A 21,774-nucleotide genomic window follows, 5' to 3' on the forward strand; every position below is an offset into this window, starting at 1 on the left:
TAAAATATTTTATAGCATCTCTTTTTGTGGTAGCAAGAAATTAGAAATTGAGGGGAATGTCCAAAAATTGGGGAATGACTGAACAAGTTGCAGCATATAATTGTGATGGAATACTATTGCACTATAAGAAATAATGAGCAAGTTAATGAAAAAAAATGTGGAGAAACCTACATAAAATAATGAAGAGTGAAATGAGTAGAACCAAGAGAACATTATAAACAGCTACAGAATTAACATCTGAAGAACAACTTGTAAATGTCCACCTGCAGAGAAAGAACTGATGAATAGAAAAATGCAGTTTATATATACATATTTTTTTGGATCAGATGATGCCTTGTCTCGTTTGGGGAGGGGAGAGAAGGAAGGAGATAACTGGGAATTTTAATATAACCAAAAAACAAATTAATAAAAAAAATAAATGCACCATATTTAAAAAAGAAGCTACTGTCTAAAGTTAAATTATAATCTATACTTAGTTATCCTATTTTAGGATTGTTATTTTGCTGTGAAATTTTGTGGAAGTCATTAAACTTTGATCTCCTTGTAGCCTAACAGGACATATTACCTGATGGACCCAAGTGGGAATGCTCATAAGTGGTGCAAAAAGATACATGAAGTTTGGCGGCACAGATACCAGAATCATCCGAATGCTGCTGACTAGGAAAGCTTCCCCCAACCTGGCCTGGCTCCTGCCTGCTGCTCCATGATTCAGCATATGGGCTCGGCAGCACATTGGAAGGACCTTCCCATGCCACCTGTTAGCCATCTCAAGGGGAAATCATATGTCTGATATATTGCAGTTTTTTATTTAAAAAGAAAAAAAAACCAACAAAAAATGACAAAAAAAACAACAACAAACATAAATGGAATTCAGGGTCGCTTTGCTTGTTCTTTGTGCTTCCGTTGAGGCTTCCACTTGCATATCGTTGCAGTGAAGATCTTGCTTTGGTGCCCTTCAGCTCAATTTCTGCTGCAAACTAGTGGATAGACCTTGCTTCACTAAAGATAAATTGAAACTGGTCTACATGCACACACCCAAAATCATGTACCAGTCCTGTGTGTGTAATGGGACAGGGATTATTTCTGTGATTTTGTTTCTCCTCCTTCTCCCATTGCCAAGACCCCATCTAGATTATCATTGAACTCTATTTCATCAGGGAGCTTTTAAATGCCTCTGCTGAGGTCTTGCCATCGTCTCTGTGGGTTTATTTTATTTTCCTGTTTATGCTTTTTTTGGTATATGGCAATTGCAGTCAGGTTAGTTTTACCTTTTTCCATAATCTCTAATATAGTTCTGGTTGCAGGATTTCCGTGGTACTTATTATAATTATGTGAGTGCACCAGATATATGCTTGGCAGTCAGGCTTCATGTTATGAAGAGTATGGTATAGGTTTTAAGCAAGAAAATGCTGAATGTGGCACTGAAATTTTATAAAATTAAAATTACTGGTTCCTGGGGGTGTGTAAAATTTTAAGCTTGTCATTTTAATTAAATACATTGAAGTCCTTAATCAAGGGGCCGTACAGGTAGCAGCATGCTTTTAATGAATACTAACTGAAAATGAACTAGTTAGTAACAAATTTTAGTCATTGATGTAGGAAATATACTCCTGACATTTTTTAGATAAATTCAGGTTTTTCCTTTCTCCAGGGTGTGCACATATATACTGCCCTTGTGAATGTTGCTACCTGTTTTTAGTGGATATATAAAGATGAATGAGAAGAATCCAATTGAATTGTTTTAATGGGTCTTGGTTTAGTGAATTGTACAATTCTTCCTCTTCATGAGTTGATGGAAATCTAATGTACCCTTCCTTAGAATAATTTTTAAAACATTTAAATGTGCTTGGGCACTTTACTAATTGACTTATGGGGGAGCAAAGATGAAGCTTTTGATACTGAAGAAGAAAGTACGGTACTTTTTGTCTCATCAGTACATAATTGTTGAAGGGTCATATATGTCACATGAATCCTTTTTATGTTAAATTGTGGTTGAACATTTCTTGTAACATAGCAGAGAGCTTTTAACTTTTATGTTTAACCTTTTTCTAAATTTGTTCTTTAGCTGTTCTGCTGGTGGTCCTTCTGGCTCTCTTACAAAGAGCAGGGCTTTGCTTGGAGATAAGTATTGCTCATAATTGCATTAAAAAGGGGTAAAAATACCACACTAAATCACCTCATATTGATAAATTAGTGGTTTTTTTTTCCTTAGCTTCTTTTCTACTTGATTTATTTCCTTTATGACACCTTTTTTTTCTTTAAGGGGAAGTGTCCTGTTATTGGATAAGTGTTGATTATTTCCAATCATTGTTAATAGTTATTTTATTTTCTTCATGAATAAGTAGGCAGAAATCTTGTTAATCTAGCAGGATTAAGATGTTTCCTTAATTTCCCCAAAAGTCTTCCTTAGGTATAGTTATTAGTGGTGCATGGTTGGTCTATGTGAGGGCCTTGATACTGCTGCATGGGAGAATTTTTTCACATTTATCTCCTTTGTGGACCCAAGGGTGATGAGAAACTTTTCTACTTTTCCTTTAATGTAATCTTCAATAAGTGTCATTAATATAAAACTAAATTCAGTTGGAAGGCTCTCTCTGTCTAAAACAGTCATCCATTAGTATCAGACATAGTATACCAAATTGGGTCCAGATTTAGAAAGCTTCTATTTCTTCTTCTTGCCCCAGTTAAGTGGTATGAAATGATTTTTCTTGTCTCCTCAGATGTGGTAACAGATTTCTTTCAAAGTTATGTTCTCTTTCATGAACCAGGGGCTTGTTTGCTATATTAATTTGATTATTCTTAAATTAGATGGTGCAAAATGGTTCAGATAATGTAATAGGTAGTAGAACACTTCATGGTACTAATGATTTCTGGTTGGGCATAGAGCCCAATTCAGAGTTCAAGCAGCAAAGAGGACCAAATAGTGTAGAGAAGTTTATGGCTCATGTTGGGGACCCCAGAGAGTGGGGACTGTGTAAAGTCTTTCTGTACTGGTATCAGTTGTAGTGCCTTTAATCATATATCTAAAGGGATTTTAAGACATTAGACTAAGCATTTGTAACATAGATTCAAATTGTACTTTTCTTATTTCCTAACCCTTCAAAAAGATTTTTTTTTTGTTAATTCCAAAAGGTGATATTAACATTTCTATTTTAGAACATTTTTCCTTTAGGAATGCTTTCCCTTCATTTGATCTAATTGCACATATTGGAAAATTCTCTAAAGCATTTATAGAAGTCCCCACTTTTTCTGTTTATGTAATTATTTAAACTGCATCAAACCTAAAGGATAGATACCAAACTGCATTTGCCAACACATCTTTCATGGGCCATTTGTTTCAGGAGCAAAGGACACATCTAATAGATGGCCACTAATGAGGGCATTTTTTTGTAGTTGTCTTGGGGAAGAGACACATTTTTTTATTGGACTTTTCCCTTTCTGGGTGGTCATGCCACTACCTCCTAGGCCTTAATAACAATATTCACTTTTAGATTCTGAAACCGGATGGGGATACTATATTAGCTTTTGCAAATACTGAAATTATTTTGCCATTAGCTAGATCTACTGATACCACTGTGAGCTAATTCTCCTTTTTTAGGTAATTTTTTTGTTCCTTATACAAAAGTCCATTCTTTAGAAGACATTCTTTTATTTTCTTACCCCTTTCTTACTCATATCAGATTTATTCTAGTCTATCTCTATAACCCTGGTGTTTAGGTGCCTTTCATTATATTTAAGATCATATGTATGTGTATGTATATGTGTGTGTGTGTGTGTGTGTGTGTGTGTGTGTGTGTGTGTGTGTGTATGCCATCTGGGGAGGACAGGAGGAGGGAATTAAAAACTCTGTTATTGAATCCAACCAAGACACCTTTAATTTAAATAACAAATAGAATGATAGCCCTAACCAAGAGGCTCTGACAGGTACAGAGCTCACAAGTTCTCATTCTCTTTTTTGGTCTTTCTTAGAATGGGTAAAGAAAGGAGTAGACCTGAGAGCTATAATAATTATCTCTTCAGAAAGCCTACTTGTGCCTTGACTTTCTCACCTGGATGTTGTTTTATTGCGTCATATAGGTCCGTAGGCAGTGAGTGAGTGTTACCATTTGGACCATGAAACTACAAAACTCAGTATGGGAAAGGGCATTCCAAAAGCTATTTCAGTGTAATTTTACCAATTTTAATGTGTAAGGAGAATTCTTCTCATTCTTAATTCATATGCCCTCCTCCTCCCCCTCTCACCCCCTTTCAAGATCCTGGTAGAGAGAAGAGACTCCCAATATGAAACAAGAAAGACCCTTTTTATGCATTTAAATTACAAATTGCCATTCAGATAGATGGTCTGTTTTTCACTGATACCTTGTAGCAACATTATTCACTCTAAAGTATTCATTATAAGTTTAGGTTCTTTTTAGACCCTCCCTTTATAGGAGTTTAGTTCCAGAAATACAAAAGGAACTTGATTTAAGGCATTTTTTCACAGAAGGCAGTCTCATGACAAGGTAATAGTAAGGGCCTTCTTCATTTGACACTTGTAGCTCATAGTTCCATACACTGAACATATTTGTTTTCTCTCGTGGACTATGAAAAGCTTACACTCTCTGAAATAAATGCAGTGAAATGCTGTGTGTCCCAAAGAATGAATTTGAATAATACAACTTCTCACCCTCCCTATAAAAGCTTTTATACCTTCTCATGAATACAGTCAAATATTTAATTCTCCCCAAAACCATTACAGAAAAAAACTACTCAAGGAATATGGTTATGCTTCCATGTTAGGTATGCTTTCAGCCCCACCACTGACATTTTGGTTGCTAAGTGCTCCATGTCATGTTCAGAGACCTTGTAGGTGCAAAATGTAGTAGTGCCTGTTAGCTTCAAGAGCATTATTGTTAAAGTACTCTTAATGTCACATTTTTGGTAGTTCATAGATAATTTATTATAAATTATAGAGACTCCAAAATATCCATTGGGCTTTAAGGAACCAGTAGAAAGGCCTTAGTAGGTAGTTGTTTTATGTTTTTTTTTTTTAAATTCAAACCTATAGGTAGGTTGCTAGTTGGATCTTTAATGGCTAGAGTATTTATCCAGTCCTTATGTTTCAGGTCCACCCTGGCTTTGAGGTCCAACAAACATAATGGAATAGTGTATTGATTGTATTTGGCCCTCAGAAAGGTTCTCTAAATGAATAATTCAGGGGAGTAATGTAGTACTGATATATTTATCATCCCATCAGCAACAATTTTAGGCAGGCTTCACAGCTCTGCAAAAGACCAAAACATCTCTCTGGTTTATTTCTTGATTTCTTTACATCACTCTAGTAAGGGCATTAGGGAGGAAGAAAGTTCTATCATTCCAGATGAAAAGCATGCAAGCCAGATTTCCTTAGGAGCCATGCTCAACACCACTTTTTAATTTATCAGACGTTATGGGTCTCATGCCCTTTCTCTGTAGATGATTGCACTACCCTGGAGTTTCCCTTATCCCTGGCTGGTCCCCAGAGTGATGAGGAAACCCATAGATAAAACTTCAAACGGAGTGGGAGATTTTTAGGTATAGAGTTTGCTGAAGGTACTATGCTTTATGAATGCTCTACAAATTTTTCATTTTACTTCCTTTCATACCCAAATTCAGAAATGAATTGATGATTGCTCAGTTGGGTGTGGTTTTTATCTCTTTTTTGGCATATGTGGTGAATGTGTAAGTAATTTGTCTTTAGGCAAATATTTTCTAATCAAGTTCTGGGTCACTCCTCTGAAGTTTCCTGATAATAGTGGCTTTGTGGCCCAGGTTTGCATATATGTGTATATGCATATATATATATATATGTGTATGTATACTCATACATATATATGTATCTACACACCTATGTATCTACACACATACATACAAAGATATAACGCTGCCTTTGGAGAACTCTTCTAGATAAGTAACTATCCTTATGGCAAAGAGCAATTTTCAGTTCAGATAGAAGCCATGGGGAACTGAAAACAAAACACTTAGGTGTACCTCTTTATCTTCCCCCATAATTTATTTCTTCAGTCTGTGAAGAAACTCCAAACTGTATGCACAGTGGACTATTTATAAAAAAAGAAAACTTTTTTAGCTGTGTAAACCACCCTGTAATCCAATCTATATGTCTGAATGACTATGAATGTGGGTTCTTACTGTTGAAAAAGCCTCCATAATTTTGTCCTAAGTTTGATTGGATGTTGGCCAAATGTACTAAATTGTGGCAGTATTTTAGAACTGCTGTAGCTGTCTTTTAACAACATAAAATTAGGAAATTGAATGCATTTTGATAGTATGTTAGCTGTCTTTCAGGTTGGTGGCAGTTAGTAATATTCTCTACCTGGTTTGTAGCTGTAACTGATGTACAGGCAAAGCAAAAAAAAAAATAAAGAACTTATGAAAACAGAAGCAAATAATGCAATGATATTAGGATATACACTTTTGTATTTTTATTCTTATATAAGGTTATTTGCTGGCTACTGTTGGCCTCTAGTTCAGTCTGTTATTTAAATTCTAATATATGAATTATTTGGATTGAATTTCATGTTCGGGGCCACCTTGTTGTATGTATTGATGTACAGCCTTGAATGTGAATAATTATTGTAAACTATATTTTACAACTTTTTTTCTGGTTTTATTATATAAATTTTCTATTTGGTCAATGATTTAATCATATCTCATAATTTAATGAATCTGTTTATTCTCTTTCCAGATATTTGTGCTTTAGATGTAGTTACTGAATGATGAATTTTTCACATATGCTCGATAGTCTTGTAATAAAAAAAAGCATGTAGGGCTCTAGGTGTACAATGTCTTGGCTCTTTTCTTTGATTTCCCTCCCAGGACCTTCCCTTTCATCACAGAAATTTGACGGCCACCTCCTAAAGTTCAGGGAGAAATGGTTTTTATCTTGAGAGATGTGTGGTTGGTGTGTCCTTATTTGCAGTGAAAAAAGCCCGGAGTCCAGATTTGATACCGTCAGTGAGACGTTCCTCTTGAGTCCCTCTAAGACGGGAGTAAGACTGCACGGTCTACTTCGCTAAGTAGTCTCTAGGAAAGCACTACAGAAATGCTAATAAATGTTATAATCCTAAATCGCCGAAGGGGCCAAAGGGCCACTTTCAGGAGGGAGAGGCGTAGTTTTCTGTCCTAGAACCACGCTGGGCCTCCGGAGTCTGGGTCAGTCTGGGGCGGAGTCTCAGCCCTAGCTGTGCTAGGCGGAGTACCGGCACGGACCCTGAGAGAGTGGGAAGCTCTTATGCAAAGGTCATCATCAATTCACTACCGTGAACTTGGAAAGCCGGCGCTGTTCCTCGACTCCCTTTACCGAATCTCCAGCAGGCGGCCACCTTTCCGGAGGAGCACTTCCGGCACCCGAGGGTGAAGCAGGGGTTGGGGAGCCAGTTTAAAGAGTTGCTTCCGTTCTGGAGGACTCTCAGGGCGGTACTTCCGTCGGCGGGACCTGTTTGAAGGGTGGACTTAAGCCGACGGGAAGAGTTCCCGGCGGACGGCATTAAGGGACGGACCCTTCCGGCCTGAAAAAACCTAGCCGCCCCGAGCAGAGTGTAGGGCTGGTTGGAAGGACTCGGATCATGGCGGAGAATCACTGCGAACTGCTCCCGGCTCCTGGCGCCACTGCGCTCGGGGTGGGACCGGGGGGCGGCTTGTGTAGACGCTGTGGCTCCGGGCTCGCGCCCCTCGGGGAGCGGGCAACCGGCGGCGGTTCCAAGTGGGTCCGACTCAACGTGGGCGGCACCTACTTCCTCACCACCCGGCAGACTCTCTGCCGGGACCCGAAATCCTTCCTGTACCGCCTGTGCCAGGCAGATCCGGACTTGGACTCGGACAAGGTGAGCGAGGCCCTCCCGGCACCCTTCCCCCGCTGCGGAGCATCTCCCCTCAAGGCGACCCTGGCCCTGTGTCCTCAACTCACGCTGAACAGCACCCCCTTGTTCCCTACCCTACCTGGGCAGAGATAACTCTGATCCTGCTTCTAACAGACATTCCTCCCATTTCACACTCCTCGGCTGAGAAGACCTTTTTACCTTGTCTTGGTCAGCCTGTGGAGACTTGCTATACGTTCTCCCTCAATCCTTTTCCCCGGTCTGAAGAGACCCGAGTCTCTCTGACTTAACTGTACTCAGGTTTAGGGTAAGACCCCATTTTCTTTTCTTTATACTGTTTCCCTCTTCTGACTAAAGATATCTGCAGTACTTTCCCTCAACCACACATTTTGGTTATAGTTCGGTCCATAGACTGAGGAGACGCTAGGCTCTCTTTATTCAGTCCCCATCCTTTTGGTGAAGGCCTGCACTCCCCTTCCTATATTCTGTTCTCAGGAAGAGGAAACCGTGGGATCCTGACATATATTTGCCTCAGATAGCTAACAGTCCCACTCTCCAACCCCACTTCACTCCCAGGCTGAAGAGATCCCGAGGTACGCCCATGCTTAGTTAGGCTTATTTCAGGTCTCAAACTCTGGGACTACCCAAATTTCCACTTATCCCTCTTGCGGAATAACCCCGGGGGTCCTTCCTTTATTCATTTCCATTGTTAGGCTGAGACTTTACATTTCTGGTTCCTGAATCCAGTATACCTCACTCTCTTTAAATTCTCTTTAAAATGCTTTCTCTTCTAGGCTGAAGATATTCTGATGTCCCAAAAACCCTACTCCCTAGTTTTGAGGGGGCCCTTGATTCTCTTCCCCAGACTTGAGATCCTGCTATCCCTTATGACTACCTCTCCCTCCCCAAATTACCCTTATAAAAACGGATGTTGGAGTTTTCCTCACTTTTCATTCTACCAAATGCTTGAGTGCTAAGAACCCGATATGTGAATCCTACTACTTAGAACATCTTGTACATTTGGTACCTGATTTGATTCCTCCTCTCACCACCACCATTCTCTAACTCAACTGTAGCAGTCCTAGCCGCGCCTTCCTCTGGGGGAGGGCCCCCAGGCCTACTCCCTACTCCCCTCTTTTAAAGTAATTCTTTCTACCTTCTATAAAGGGTGCCCTTCTGCTCTTTGGGAAGTGCTAGTGAATTAATATTCTCCAATTTTCCAGCTGTTTTTCCTTTGTTAACTGAGTAACTTTCTGTTTGGTCTTGAAGTCTTCTTTCTTGGTGTTTTTGTTTTGTTTTGTTTTTGGTGTGGTAGTGGGGTGGGGTTCCCCCTACTTTCTCTTTACAGGTATATTAGTTGTCTTTGCAAACTGTATATAGGAAGACTGTCAGATTTAGTTAATTGATTCCATAGAAGCATGATATTGAACAAAATACCATCTAGTAAAATGAATTCTATAGGAATAAGTGTTATATCTAGTATTTCTTTTGACCTATTTTTTTCCTTTAATGTGATTTTTCTGAAAGAGATTTTATTTTGCTAAAGCTAGATTTTCAATGGTGTTGTGAAGATCAGGAGCCAAGTCCTCTTTAGTCTGCTCTTTAACTTAACAGTAAATTTGTTGTTTTTCACTGCTTTTGAAAGGATTTAGGACTGTTGGCCTAAATTACCTGCCCTTAATTTAATACTTAGACTATGTATATGCTAATAAAACAATGTTTCTTGACCACTAGTCTGCTTCAGATTTTTGCCAATTGTACAATATCTGTACTGTTCAAGATTCTTAATTGTTAAAAAAAAAACAACCCTACAAACTTTTAAAAGATTATTTTCTTTTTCTGTTCCCTATGACTGACTTATGGTCCCCTCTTCCATTCTTTTTTCTGGCTCCCATTCTTGAGCTATAGAGGTATGCAACTAATCTGCAATGTAGTTTGAGTTGGAAAACTAATAAAATTATTAAGTTTTTCACTTTTCAAAAACTAAAATTCTGGAGCTATAAAGAAACTTGGTGTCTCTTTAGTGCAGTTCTTTGACTAAAACATGAACTCCTACAGTATCACCCCAAGGGATAATCAGGCTTCTATTTGAACACCTCTAATAATGGGGTGTGTATATGTGCACACACACCTTGGGATGGGAGGTGCTACCTCACAAGGTAACCCATTCAGTTTCTGGACAGTTGTAATTATTAAGAGTTTATAACACTTAAAAGTATAGCTTTACAACAGTCATTTGCTTATGATAGAGATATCTATATGTAATACAAGATGTATAAATCTGGAAGAAATAACCAGTTTAACTGTTAGAGACGCTGAGGATTGAGGCTAAGGGAAAGCTTGGTCAGGACAGTAATTTTTACCAACCTATTCTGAGTTGGTAGACTTTATAGGAGTTATTGATGTTTCTGTTTTCCTTATGTATTTTAACACATTTAGTTTATTATGCTTCCAGTGTAACTATTATGTTAGCTGGTTTCCCCCCATCCATTTCTCCTCACAATACAAGATTTCCCCACTCTTCTCCCCTTAGGACTAAGTGTTTTGGATTGAGTATTCTGGAGTTTGTTTGGGAGCTTGCCTGAGGCAGGTGTCCCAGACTGATGGGATCAAATCTTAAATACCTTTTTTGTCTTCTAAGTCTCTCCTGTTCTATCTTCCTGGAAGACAAGCTCATTGGTTTAACTGTTCCTCACATCAGCCCCTCCCAGATAATCCAATCCTAAACTTTTTTGGGGGGGGGGATAATATTCTTGTCTTTTTTTTCTGGATTAAAACCTTTGTCTCCAACCCTTGAATGTTACTTTGCTTGAATGTACCTACTGTAAAGCTATTCTCCAGTTTCTTCAAGACTTAATTTGCTTGGATGTATAAATTGTCTATTGTATTTTCCTATAAATTGGGAGTGTCTGTAAATCTGGTGATATTACCACTACATTTTGTAACTGGAACCTTGTATCTTGAGTCTTCCTGCCTCTGCTCCATCGGAGGGCCTGCATGGCTACCATTTCTCTCTGTAAATCTTTGGGGCATTCGTCTTAGGTCAATGACTTGAGGTAGTGCCCCACATTTCTTTCAATAAATACATTCCATTTTAAAGATGTTTTTTCCCATTTTTTAAATAGTGGTTGTTAACTTGGAAATAACACAGAACTACCAAAGTAGTCAGAAAAACCACTGTTAAATCAGAATTGGGATAAGTCCAATATTTGTCTCTTTACTCAAAAGTCTGGCGCCACAACTTTTACAGGGTTTACACCCTGGGAGTGCTACCGCCCTAGATGATAACTCCAAGGAACAAAAGAATTTGGGGGAACCTATACCATTTGGGGGAATCCAGGGGCAGGGAAAGAGAATTGACATTACCATAACTACAAGGAAATGGGCATGTCCAAACTGTACTGACCGTACCATCAAGCTTGGGAAAGGAATCATAACCAGAGGCGAGGGGCAAGGGTCCCCAAACTTTGTATTTACACAGGGGGCCAGTTCACTGTCCCTCAGACCATTGGAGGGCCAGACTATAAAAACCTAACCCTAACCAAGCAGCAGTATACATAATGCGGAATCCCCTCCCCCAGATTGCCATTTTCCATGCTGACCTCTTCCATTGTGCAGCCACATAATCCTTTGCACTGCACCTCATTCATGGGAAGGATTATGTCACTGGAAGTAGTACTGTAGGGGAGCTACACTGTGCTTTGCATCGCTCCCACATACGGTTCTCTCACTGACCACCAATGAAAGAGGTGCCCCTTCTGGAAGTGCGGTGGGGGCCATATACAAGGCCTCAGGGGGCCACATGTGGCCCACTGACTGTACTTTGAGGACCCCTGGGTTAGGGTGTAAAGGGAAGGATCTCCTTACTAGGGATACTAAAAGAATAGTCCTTGCCCTGTTGTGGGTTTTCTTGGAAAAGGGTCTTTGATACTATTGGGAAGACTACCTAAAACAAAAAGGATACTTAGCATATGCTTAGTTCCACCTAACTAGGATTGTCATTTATCCCAGGGTCCATTATTCAGTCTGAAACTGCTAGCCTGAGATTCCCTTCAGGGTGAATTTTCTTGGGAACAGAGAACAAGTACAAGCTTTGGGGTCTCCAACTTACAAGCTAGTCCTAAAACTTGGGGTTCATCAAGATCTTACTAGGCTACAAGTTTGGGGTTTCTAGATTCCATGTTGACATGGTTAAAGAGAGTGTACTTTAATATTTTCAAGGTCCCCTTAAATTTCTACTAAACACAATTGGACATGTTCAGGGTCTTCTTGTGAGATTGTATGGATGCCAATGGGTCTCCTTTTAGTCCTTTTTGTATGACTCTAAAAATGTAATATGCTATAAAATAACATTTGTGAAAGCTTTATTCTCTTGTTGAAATTTTCTCAGGGTTATAGATTATTCTCATCAAGATTTTGAGAGTTGGGAAAGTAGAGTTATTGATATTTTCTTGTTTGCCTTTGAGGGGGTACTAATGAGGCCCGAGATTTTGTTTACATTTTTAAAAAAAGGGTATCCTTGGGGGCAGCTGGATAGCTCAGTGGATTAAGAGTCAGCCCTAGAGACGGGAGGTCCTAGGTTCAAATCTGGCCTCAGCCACTTCCTAGCTGTGTGACCCTGGGCAAGTCACTTGACCCCCATTGCCTAGCTCTTACCACTCTTCTGCCTTGGAGCCAATACACAGTATTGACTCCAAAAAAAAAGGGTATCCTCCCACTTTTCATTAATGTTGACTCAGTCTCAGTTTCCCCCCTTCCAGCATCTCCCCTTGCTGACTTTCTTTTCTTTAATACTATTTCTATTCATATATTGCTTGGGAGATGGTGGTGATAAAGGCAGGGGATATGAGGTAATAGTATCATTGAGTGAGAAAAGAGTTTGTTTTAGAATCTTATGTAGATCCTTTCAGCGGGTTTTCCCCCTGACCTTCCAGCTTCATTCTTATTCAAAGGATGGTTTAGTTTAGCTAAGTCCCTGGACAAAATGTAAAGATGAAAAATATTGATTGCTTCCATCAAGAAGCTTATATGTAAAAGGGGGATGGATAGACATCCAGAAGTAAATTAGAAAACATCTAAGTGTTTAGGAAAGGACTAACAGTCAACAGATTCAAAGGGGGAAGATTCCTTCTGACTGGTTGCTTCATGAAAGCAACTGAGCTGGGGTTTAAAGGATGGGAAATCTGTAGAAAAGTTATGGGGGAGAGAGGGAGGGGGAGAGAGAGAGAGAGAGAGAGAGAGAGAGAGAGAGAGAGAGAGAGAGAGAGAGAGAGAGAGAGAGAGAGAGAGAGAGAGAGAGAGAGAGAGAGAGAGAGAGAGACAGAGAATGGGTTGGATGACATCTGAAAATAGTGGGTATTCCAAATTAGTTAGAGATGAGAGGAAGCAAAAAGAGCCCATCACAAAATAAAGTTGGAAAAGCAAATTGAAAATAGATTGCTAAGCCTTAAATGCCAATTTATATTTTGTTTGGTGAGGTCTCCTGGGAGTTTCTGAGGCCACATATCTATATTTTAGGGAAAAAGATTACTATGCCAGCTTTGGAAGGATGAATTGGAGAGGAGAGGTAGTATTGTTGACTTGGAAATAACACAACTATCAAATAGTCAGAAAAACCAAATCTTTAATCAGGATAGGGATAAGTCCAATATTTAATTCTTTACTCAGTCTGGTGCCACAACTTTTTCAGGGTATAAACCCTGAATTCTGGGGATATTATCCCTGGGAATGCCATTAAAGTTGGGGAGTTGAAATACCTTCCTAGGTGAAACTTGGGGGCTAAGGACAGTTGATTGACTTTACTGTAGTAATTAAGGAAAATGAAGAGTTCCAGACAGGAACAACTGTGAGGGGCTGATGCAGGGAAAGACCCCACCTAGGACTGGGCCACCTGGGTAAAGGACTTAACATCTTAAAGTCTATTGTTAGTCTAAGACCAGTGAAGTAGGACTTTCCCTCAGGGAGGAATTTAAGCTACAAGTTTTTTTTTATAAACCTTGTTTTATTGTTTGGAATGCATGACTTGAATATTTTTCATGCTTTGCAGACTTTACTTGGGAAACTTCTATGGTCAAGAAATGAAAATTTGGGGTTATATTTCTCCACCAGTAGACTCAACTTTTGTAAACTTGAACTTGTCTTCAACAGGAATCAGACTGGTTTATCTGTACTTTTATTACTTTTGGGAATGGCATCATATGACAAGTGTATGATAGAATTTGACTTATTTTATTCATAAATTTTCTATTTATACTTACTGATATATATTTAACTTCTCAGAGTAATACTTAGTGAAAGCTTGGATGTCTACTGTTGCTCTATTATTATGTACTTGAATAAAACTTTAAATCACATTTTTTCTCTAGGAGGCCATGCATTGGTGGCCATATTTAGCAATTCATTAATCTATGCAGAACTTCTTAAGTTGGCTCCTACAGAGCCAGTTTATCCAAGTTGTAAGCTGGTGCTCCTTTTTAAAAACGTATGCTTTACGCTAATAGGAAGCCTTTTTAGTAGTATCAAAGTGACTGGCACTACAGGCAGTGGTCAGTCTCCCAAGGATCCTCAGAAGGAGGGTGTGATGTACTGGGAAAAGGCTTCTGGAGTGGATTGTCATTCCCCTGAGAGTCTCCCACTCCAGTCTGAAACTGCTAGCCTGGGATTCCCTTCAGGGTAGATTCCCATGGGAAAAGGGAACAAGTACAAACTTTGGGGTCTCCAATCTATAAGCTAATCCTGAAACTTGGGGTTCACTAGATCCCACTAGGCCACAAGTTTGGGGTTCCTAGATTCCATGTTGACACAGGAAATTACAGGTAATTGAAATAACCTTAGGTATCTGGGTTCCAAACAGATTGGATTCAAGCTTCATCCCTGCCATCCTATCAGTTTAGGCAAGCCACTTCCTCTCCTTGTGCCTTAGTTTCCCAATTTGTAAAATAATTGGTCTCTATGGTTTCTAAGAGCTCATCTAACTCTGACCTATGATTCCAAACTGACTAAATCAGCATCTTTTCTGCCAGATACAGTGGAAATACAGTGGATGATGTAACCCCTACTTGCATGGAGTTTTCAGAATATAAATCTTCAGAGTGATTTTGCTTTATTGTTCTTTTAAGCATATTTGAATTCTAGTTAATATAACTAAAAATGAATGAGTAATAGAAGATATTACCTTTTGATTCCTAATAAAGTGGTTGATATTAAGTTACTGTTAGCTTTATTCATAGTTAATATAATTGACCTAGATTAATTAATGTATTTATATAAATGGGAGTTCTTCAAGGCAAGGCTGAATGATGCTTTGTTGGGTATATTGTCCAGGCAATTCCTATTTGAAGGTGCATTAAATAGTTCCAAAGATTCCTAATGGCTCTAGTGTTCTGTGTCGGTGTCAAATAATAGTACCTTCTATTGGAAGTCCTTAATTTATTTTCTCATTTCTCTCCATTTTTTTCTTTTTTCAGTAGAGTGAAAACCAAACACACAGCTAGAATTTACATAGGGTCGAAGGTTTCATTTTATCCTCCCCAAAACCCTTGGAGTTGAGTGTTATTATCACCCTCATTTTATAGTTGAGGCAAACTGATAGAGATTAAATGACTTGGCCCAAGGTCACACAACTAGTATTTCAGGGTGCATTTGAATCTAGGACTTTCGCCATTGTACCACTTAGTAATAAGCCATGTGTTTCTTATTGATAATTAAGCCCTAGGATCTCTTAATGATGTGATAGAAAATAAATAAAAAAAAATATATATATATAAACTCCCTTTGTACAAATTTCATAATTGTAATCAGTAAAGACAACCTTTTTACACATGTTCTTGGTTTTGAATCTTGGGGATAGGAAAGGTACACCATTTTCTGTTCTTAAAAAGTACAGTGTTTATTGAAGGTTTGCTATGTATGCAAAGCTATTAGGAAAATGTTTTGGCTTTTTTTTTTTTTAAAGAGCCTGTATCTTCTGCCTTAGAATTAATACTTAAGTATTGGATCCAAGGCAGAATAGTGGTAAAGGCTAGGTAGTTGGAGTCACTTGTGACTTACTAGGGGTCACATTGTTGGGAGGTATCTGAGGGCAGATTTGAACATAGGATCTTCTATATTTAGGTCTGACTATCTACTGAGCCACCTAGCTGCCTCGTTCTTGAGAATAATTCCAATTCTCTGAACCTATAAATTCCAAAGTGTCAACATGGAAATATAGAGATCCCCAGTTTATTTAGTTTGAGTGTAGAAGCCCCAGGTTTTGACCTTGTCACTGGAGAGGTTTCTCCCTGAGGGAAGGTCCCACTTCACCAGACAATGGACATCCACTTCAGGTGGGAGGTAGACCTGATCTGAAGTCAAGTAGCTCTTTTGTCTCCAGAAGCTTCTCCCAGTATATCACACCCTCCTTCCCAGGACCTTCAGCTTGCGGACCTTCAGCGCTACCTACTGTGCCAAAGCTGAAGTGGACAAGTCTATTGTCTGGTGAAGTGGGACCTTCCCTCAGGGGGAAACCTCTCCTGTGACAAGGTCAAAACCTGGGGCTTCTACACTCAAACTAAATAAACTGGGGATCTCTATATTTTCATGTTGACAAAAGCAACATATTAACAAAAAATATAGCATGAGCTGTGTGTGTGTGTGTGTGTGTGTGTGTGTGTGTGTGTGTGTGTGTGTGTGTGTTCTGTGGGGAGTATAAAAAAGATTAGACTGTGATGGGCTTAATAAGAAGGAACTACAGAGATAAATGATAGCAAGGTGGTGCAGTTAATAGAGAGCTGAGTTGGGAAGAACTTGAGTTCAAATTCATCTTCAGACACTAGCTATGTGACCCTGAGCAAGTAATTTAACTTATCTGCCTCAATTTGCTCATCTATAAATGAGAACAATAGCATCTATTTCCCAAGGATTTTGTGAGGAATTAAATGAGATAAAATTTGTAAAATATTTAGCACAGTACCTGGCATCTGGTAGGTATTTAATAAATACTTGTTACTCCCTTCTAGAGGACTGGAGTCTTTTCAAGTGTTATAGACTTGAAAGTGTGGGATGCTAGACCTTATAGTTCATCTACTTTGACTCCTTTATTTTATAGACAAGAAACTGAGACCCAGAGATGCAGAAATAGTGGCCAAATTAGAAGTAGATGTCTTGACTTTAGTTGTGTTTTTTTCCTATTGTTCAGTTCCATTTTTGGCCTGGTAAAGAGGTTGGTAAATGTCAGGTTAGGAAGAATGACATAAAGCAGGGTAGAGCAGCAAGCAATAGCAAATTGTATGCAGGGGATGGCAACTAAGGAAGGCTTTGTTTATGATGTTCTTCTGGATGAAGGATTCTTGATTTTTTTCTGTGTTATCCCCTGGCCATCTTGCACCTATCCCTTCTCAGAGTAATATTTTTAAATGTGTGAAAATATATGTGATTATAAAAGGAAACTGATTAGCAAAATATTATCAAATTTTTTTAAAGTTCATAAATCCCAAGTTAAGAAATCCCTTTAGATCAAAGTGCCTTATATTTTAATGGGGAATATGATTATGTACACACATATACAAAAAGTCACAACAAATTATTGAAAAGTTTGAGAAGGGAGTAGTTATTCAGGAGAGAATAAAAGTTTCATGGAAGTTCCTCTAGAGTTGGATCTTGAAAAAAATGTTGACTGGGAAAAAAACAGAACTATTAAATAGTCAAAAATAACTCTTTAATCAAGGAAAAGGGGTTCGATGCAATAATAGGCCTTGACACAGAGCTGCACACCCACACGACTGCACAGAGTTTGAGGATTGAACTCTGGCCGCTCTGAATACTGACCCCTGGGAAAGCCAACCATGCTAGATTAGACAATTTCAAGGAACAAAAGAATTTGGGGGAAATCCTGGGTCCAGGAAAGATGATTGACATTAATTACCATAGCTACAAAGAAAATGGAAGTGATACAATCAAGCTTGGGAAAGGAATCATTGCTAGAGGCTAGGGCAGGGGTTCCCAAACTATGGCCCTGCAGGCCACATCTGGCCCCCTAAGGCCATGTACTTCTGGAAGGGGCACCTCTTTCATTGGTGGTCAGTGAGAGGACCACTGTACGTGGTGTTGTTCACTTACAGTACTACTTCATGTGACATAATCCTTTGCATGGCGCCTTGTTCTGAGAGTAACTGAAGTATAATGAGGTGAGGTGCTACAGATTATGTGCCTGCACAATGGAAGACTTCAGCATGGTGAGCATGGTGAGTGGTGATGGGGGGGGGGGGGGATTCCACACTGTATATTCTGCTGGCAGATATAGTGGTGGCCATGATGGACCTATGCAAGTTGTGACAGGTCCATCACAGTCAGCGCTGCAGCCTCCACTATCCCAGACAGCGATATACAGCTTTGTTCATAGTTTTTATAGTCCAGCTCTCCAAGGGTCTGAGGGACAGTGAACTGGCCCCCTGTGTAAATAGACCCTAGCTGCCAGGGTCTAAGGAAGGGGCTACTTACAATGAATACTAAATGGGTGGTCCCTGCCCAGGTGTGGGTCTTCTTGGGAAAACTCTCTGATACTATAGGGGAGACTACCTAAAACAAAGAGGGTCCTTAGCATATGCTTAGTCCCCCCCAACTAGGATTGTCTTTCACTTGAGGGTCTTGTCACTCTGAAACTGCTAGCCTGGGATTCCCTTCAGGGTGGATTCTGTGATAAAGGATGGAAAGGTTTGCAATTTGCAAAACTGCAAAAACTGAAAAGTGCAAACCTAGGTATGATTGACAGTGGCATGTGACCAAGGGTCACATGAGAGCCTGAGCTAGAGGAGCTGGGAAGATTCCATTTTGCCCCAAGGGACTTTTCTTCTGGTCTCCTGAGGAAGTCAAGAGGAAGGTCTGAAGAGGGATATCAAGAGAATTTCCCTGTGTTGAACTGAGGAAGGGTTCCTGTATCTGGCCGCTGGCAGCATTCAGTCTCACTTGGACATCAGGACTTGTTTGGACATCTAACAAGAGATCCTGGCTCTTAACTGGTTTTGGGCCCCTACTGTGATATTTGGGTATTTTGTTAAGTTCTTATAGTTTAGTAACCTAGTTAGCATAGTTAGTTTTTTAAATAAGAATAAGCATAAGTAAATCCCTAAGCCCTTATTCCTTTCCCTTCCAAAACAATAAAGTAGATTTTTGTGTTTTTTCCTCTTGTGTTTTCCTAACCCAAAAATCCTATCTTAACAATTCCCACGGAACAGGGAACAGGTTGGGGTCTCCAACCTACAAGCTATCCTGAAACCTGGACAATGACCCCTGGGAATACCACCGCACTAGATGACAACTCAGAGGAGCCATTCAAGTTTGAGAGTTTATGTGGGAGTAGAAACACCAAAGAAAAACAACTGCTTGAATACATGGGTCAAGGAGGATATGATTGGGATATAGACTCTAAATGAACATCCTAGTGCAAACATCAACAACATGGAAATAGGTTCTGATCAAGGACACATGTAAAACCCAATGGAATTGTGTGTCGGCTATGGGAAGGGTGAGGGGAGGGAGGGAAAGAATATGATTCTTGTAATCAAGGAATAATGTTCTAAATTGACAAAAAGGAAAAAAAAAATGAGTTGATTGTCAAAATGGCTTTTGGACTGCATTCAGTTTCCAAAAACATTATACCAAAGTTTAATATCATTTGATTAAATAATTTGATCATGTATTATTAAAAAATAAGTAAATAAGATAATGTTGGGGAATTTAAATACCTTTCTAGGTGAAACCTGGGGGTTTAGGATGAGAGGGACAGTTTATTGACTTTACAATGGTAAGAAAGGAAAGGTGTTCCAGACAGGAATAACAGTGAAGAGCTGATGCTTTACAATGGACACAAAAGGGAAAGACCCAGCCCAGGCCTGGGCCACCTGGGTTAAGGACTTTAGGGGGAGAAATCATTTGGACTAAAGAGATACTTAACATCTGATGGGATTAGGTATTCCCACCCCAAACTACCAGGAGGTCTGAGACCCATGTAGTAGGACTTTCCCTCAGGGAAAGAACTCTCCCATGACTAGATCAAACCTGGGGTTTCTACCTCCAAACTAAACTGGGGATCACAAAATTCCTCCAACTTGCAAGTGCGGGGACCTCTAGATTCCACGTTGACAAGAATTAAATCTTTGAGGAAGCCACTGAAGATTTCTTAGGGTCAGTTGGCATAGTCAGCCATCTATAAAGAGTTTGACTGCAGAATGAACGGTAGCCTGGAAAAGGGAAGACAGTGGAGGGGGGAGACTAAGAGTTAAAAGAAAAAGAGATTATTACTTTCAAAATGGGAGATTTTCAGAAAAAAACTCCATCTGGGGAGAAACACATCTCCACAACCCAGAGTAGCCCAATGAAAACTTGGCATTTGAACAAGGCCATTGTAATTGCTTTAGAGCTGCAGATGTGGAGGCATCATTTGGAACACTGATGGTTGGGGAATATGCTGATGATTCTAGCCAGATATCAATTGTAATTCATTACTCAGTGTTTACCCAGAGCCCCTTTGTGGTTGAACCATCTAAATAACTTCAGGCCACTTTAGAGGAGACCTCTTTTTTTTTTTTTAATTTTATAGTATTTTATTTGTTCATTTCCATGCATTTTTCATTAAAGACAAAGATCATTTTCTTTTCCTCCCTCCCACCCCCCGTGGCCGACGCGTGATTCCACTGGTATCATATGTGTTCTTGACTTGAACCCATTGCCATGTTGTTAGTATTTGCATCAGAGTGTTCGCTCCGAGTCTTTCCTCTGTCATGTCCCCTCAGCCATTGTAGTCAGGCAGTTGCTTTTCCTCGGTGTTTCTATTCCCTCAGTTTGTCCTCTGCTTTTGGATAGTGTTTTTTTTCTCCTTGATCCCTGCAGATTGTGCAGGGACATTACACCACCACTAATGGAGAAGTCCATTATATTCGATTATACCACAGTGTGTTTGTCTCTGTGTACAATGTTCTCCTGATTCTGCTCCTCTCGCTCTGCATCACTTCCTGGAGGTTGTTCCAGTCTCCATGGAATTCCTCCACTTTATTATTCCTTTGAGCACAATAGTATTCCATCACCAACATATACCACAATTTGTTCAGCCATTCCCCAATTGATGGGCATCCCCTCATTTTCCAATTTTTGGCCACCACAAAGAGCGCAGCTATGAATATTTTTGTACAAGTCTTTTTGTCCATTAGAGGAGACCTCTTTAGGAAGAAGAAAGAACAGCTTGTGGCCAGGGAACCTAATTGGAAAAATGTGTACTAAAACACTAGAAGAAGAATGAGAAGCTGGTAGGAGGACCACTTGTATATTACCGAGATCTAGGCAAAGAAGATTTTAGAGGGAGCTAAAAAGAGAATGAATGAGCATTTACTGGGGGTGGGTGTAAAGGAAAGGGAAGAGTCAAAAGTTTGAGTTTTCGATCATCTGAGATACTGGTAGTTACTATCTATTAAAGAGAAATTATGGAGAAAGTTAGGTTTTGGGGAAGAGTTCAGTTTTTGGTAATGGACTATAATGCAGATGTTGGGCAGAGACATCCAGCCGATTGCTGAATCCAGTAAAACTGTTCACTAGGCAATTGGAAATACAGGACTGGATATTTGGGGAGAATTTGGGAGTTAGTACTTATTCTGTATTTTTCCAGTGTCTAACACAAGGACTGGGCACATATTATGTACTCAGTAAATACCAGTTTAATTTATGTCAATTATTACTCCATATATGCTGAGGCACATGATTCAGTTGACCATTCAGTTATTAGACATTAATCACATCTTGTATGCTGAGCACTGTATTAGCTCTGGAGGAAATGAACAGTTTAGGTAAGACACTGTCTTTGGTCTCATGGATCTTACTAGCCCAATGGGATATAATAGGTAAAATATTACATATTACATAAGTACATCAGAAAGTAGTGATGTGTGGTTAC

The 21,774-nt window shown here is 39.5% G+C and overlaps 2 protein-coding genes across 7 annotated transcripts in view; both read left to right on the forward strand.

The window, feature by feature from the left end:
- The window catches only part of PDPK1 (3-phosphoinositide dependent protein kinase 1), a 137,577-nt gene extending 130,764 nt beyond the window's left edge, over positions 1 to 6,813 (forward strand). For all 5 annotated transcript variants that reach the window (XM_056805774.1, XM_056805775.1, XM_056805773.1 and 2 more), the window contains one exon: positions 548 to 6,813. In XM_056805774.1, the coding sequence (XP_056661752.1) occupies positions 548 to 661 (114 nt within the window). In that variant the 3' untranslated portion in view covers positions 662 to 6,813. The remainder of the gene's footprint in view (positions 1 to 547) is intronic.
- A 637-nt stretch (positions 6,814 to 7,450) lies between these two features.
- KCTD5 (potassium channel tetramerization domain containing 5) overlaps positions 7,451 to 21,774 on the forward strand; it is a 109,214-nt gene continuing 94,890 nt past the window's right edge. For both annotated transcript variants that reach the window (XM_007499162.3, XM_007499163.3), the window contains exon 1: positions 7,451 to 7,862. In XM_007499162.3, the coding sequence (XP_007499224.1) occupies positions 7,605 to 7,862 (258 nt within the window). In that variant the 5' untranslated portion in view covers positions 7,451 to 7,604. The remainder of the gene's footprint in view (positions 7,863 to 21,774) is intronic.

The sequence above is a fragment of the Monodelphis domestica genome, chromosome 7 (genome assembly GCF_027887165.1).
Source record: "Monodelphis domestica isolate mMonDom1 chromosome 7, mMonDom1.pri, whole genome shotgun sequence".
Classification (NCBI taxonomy): Eukaryota; Metazoa; Chordata; class Mammalia; order Didelphimorphia; family Didelphidae; genus Monodelphis; species Monodelphis domestica.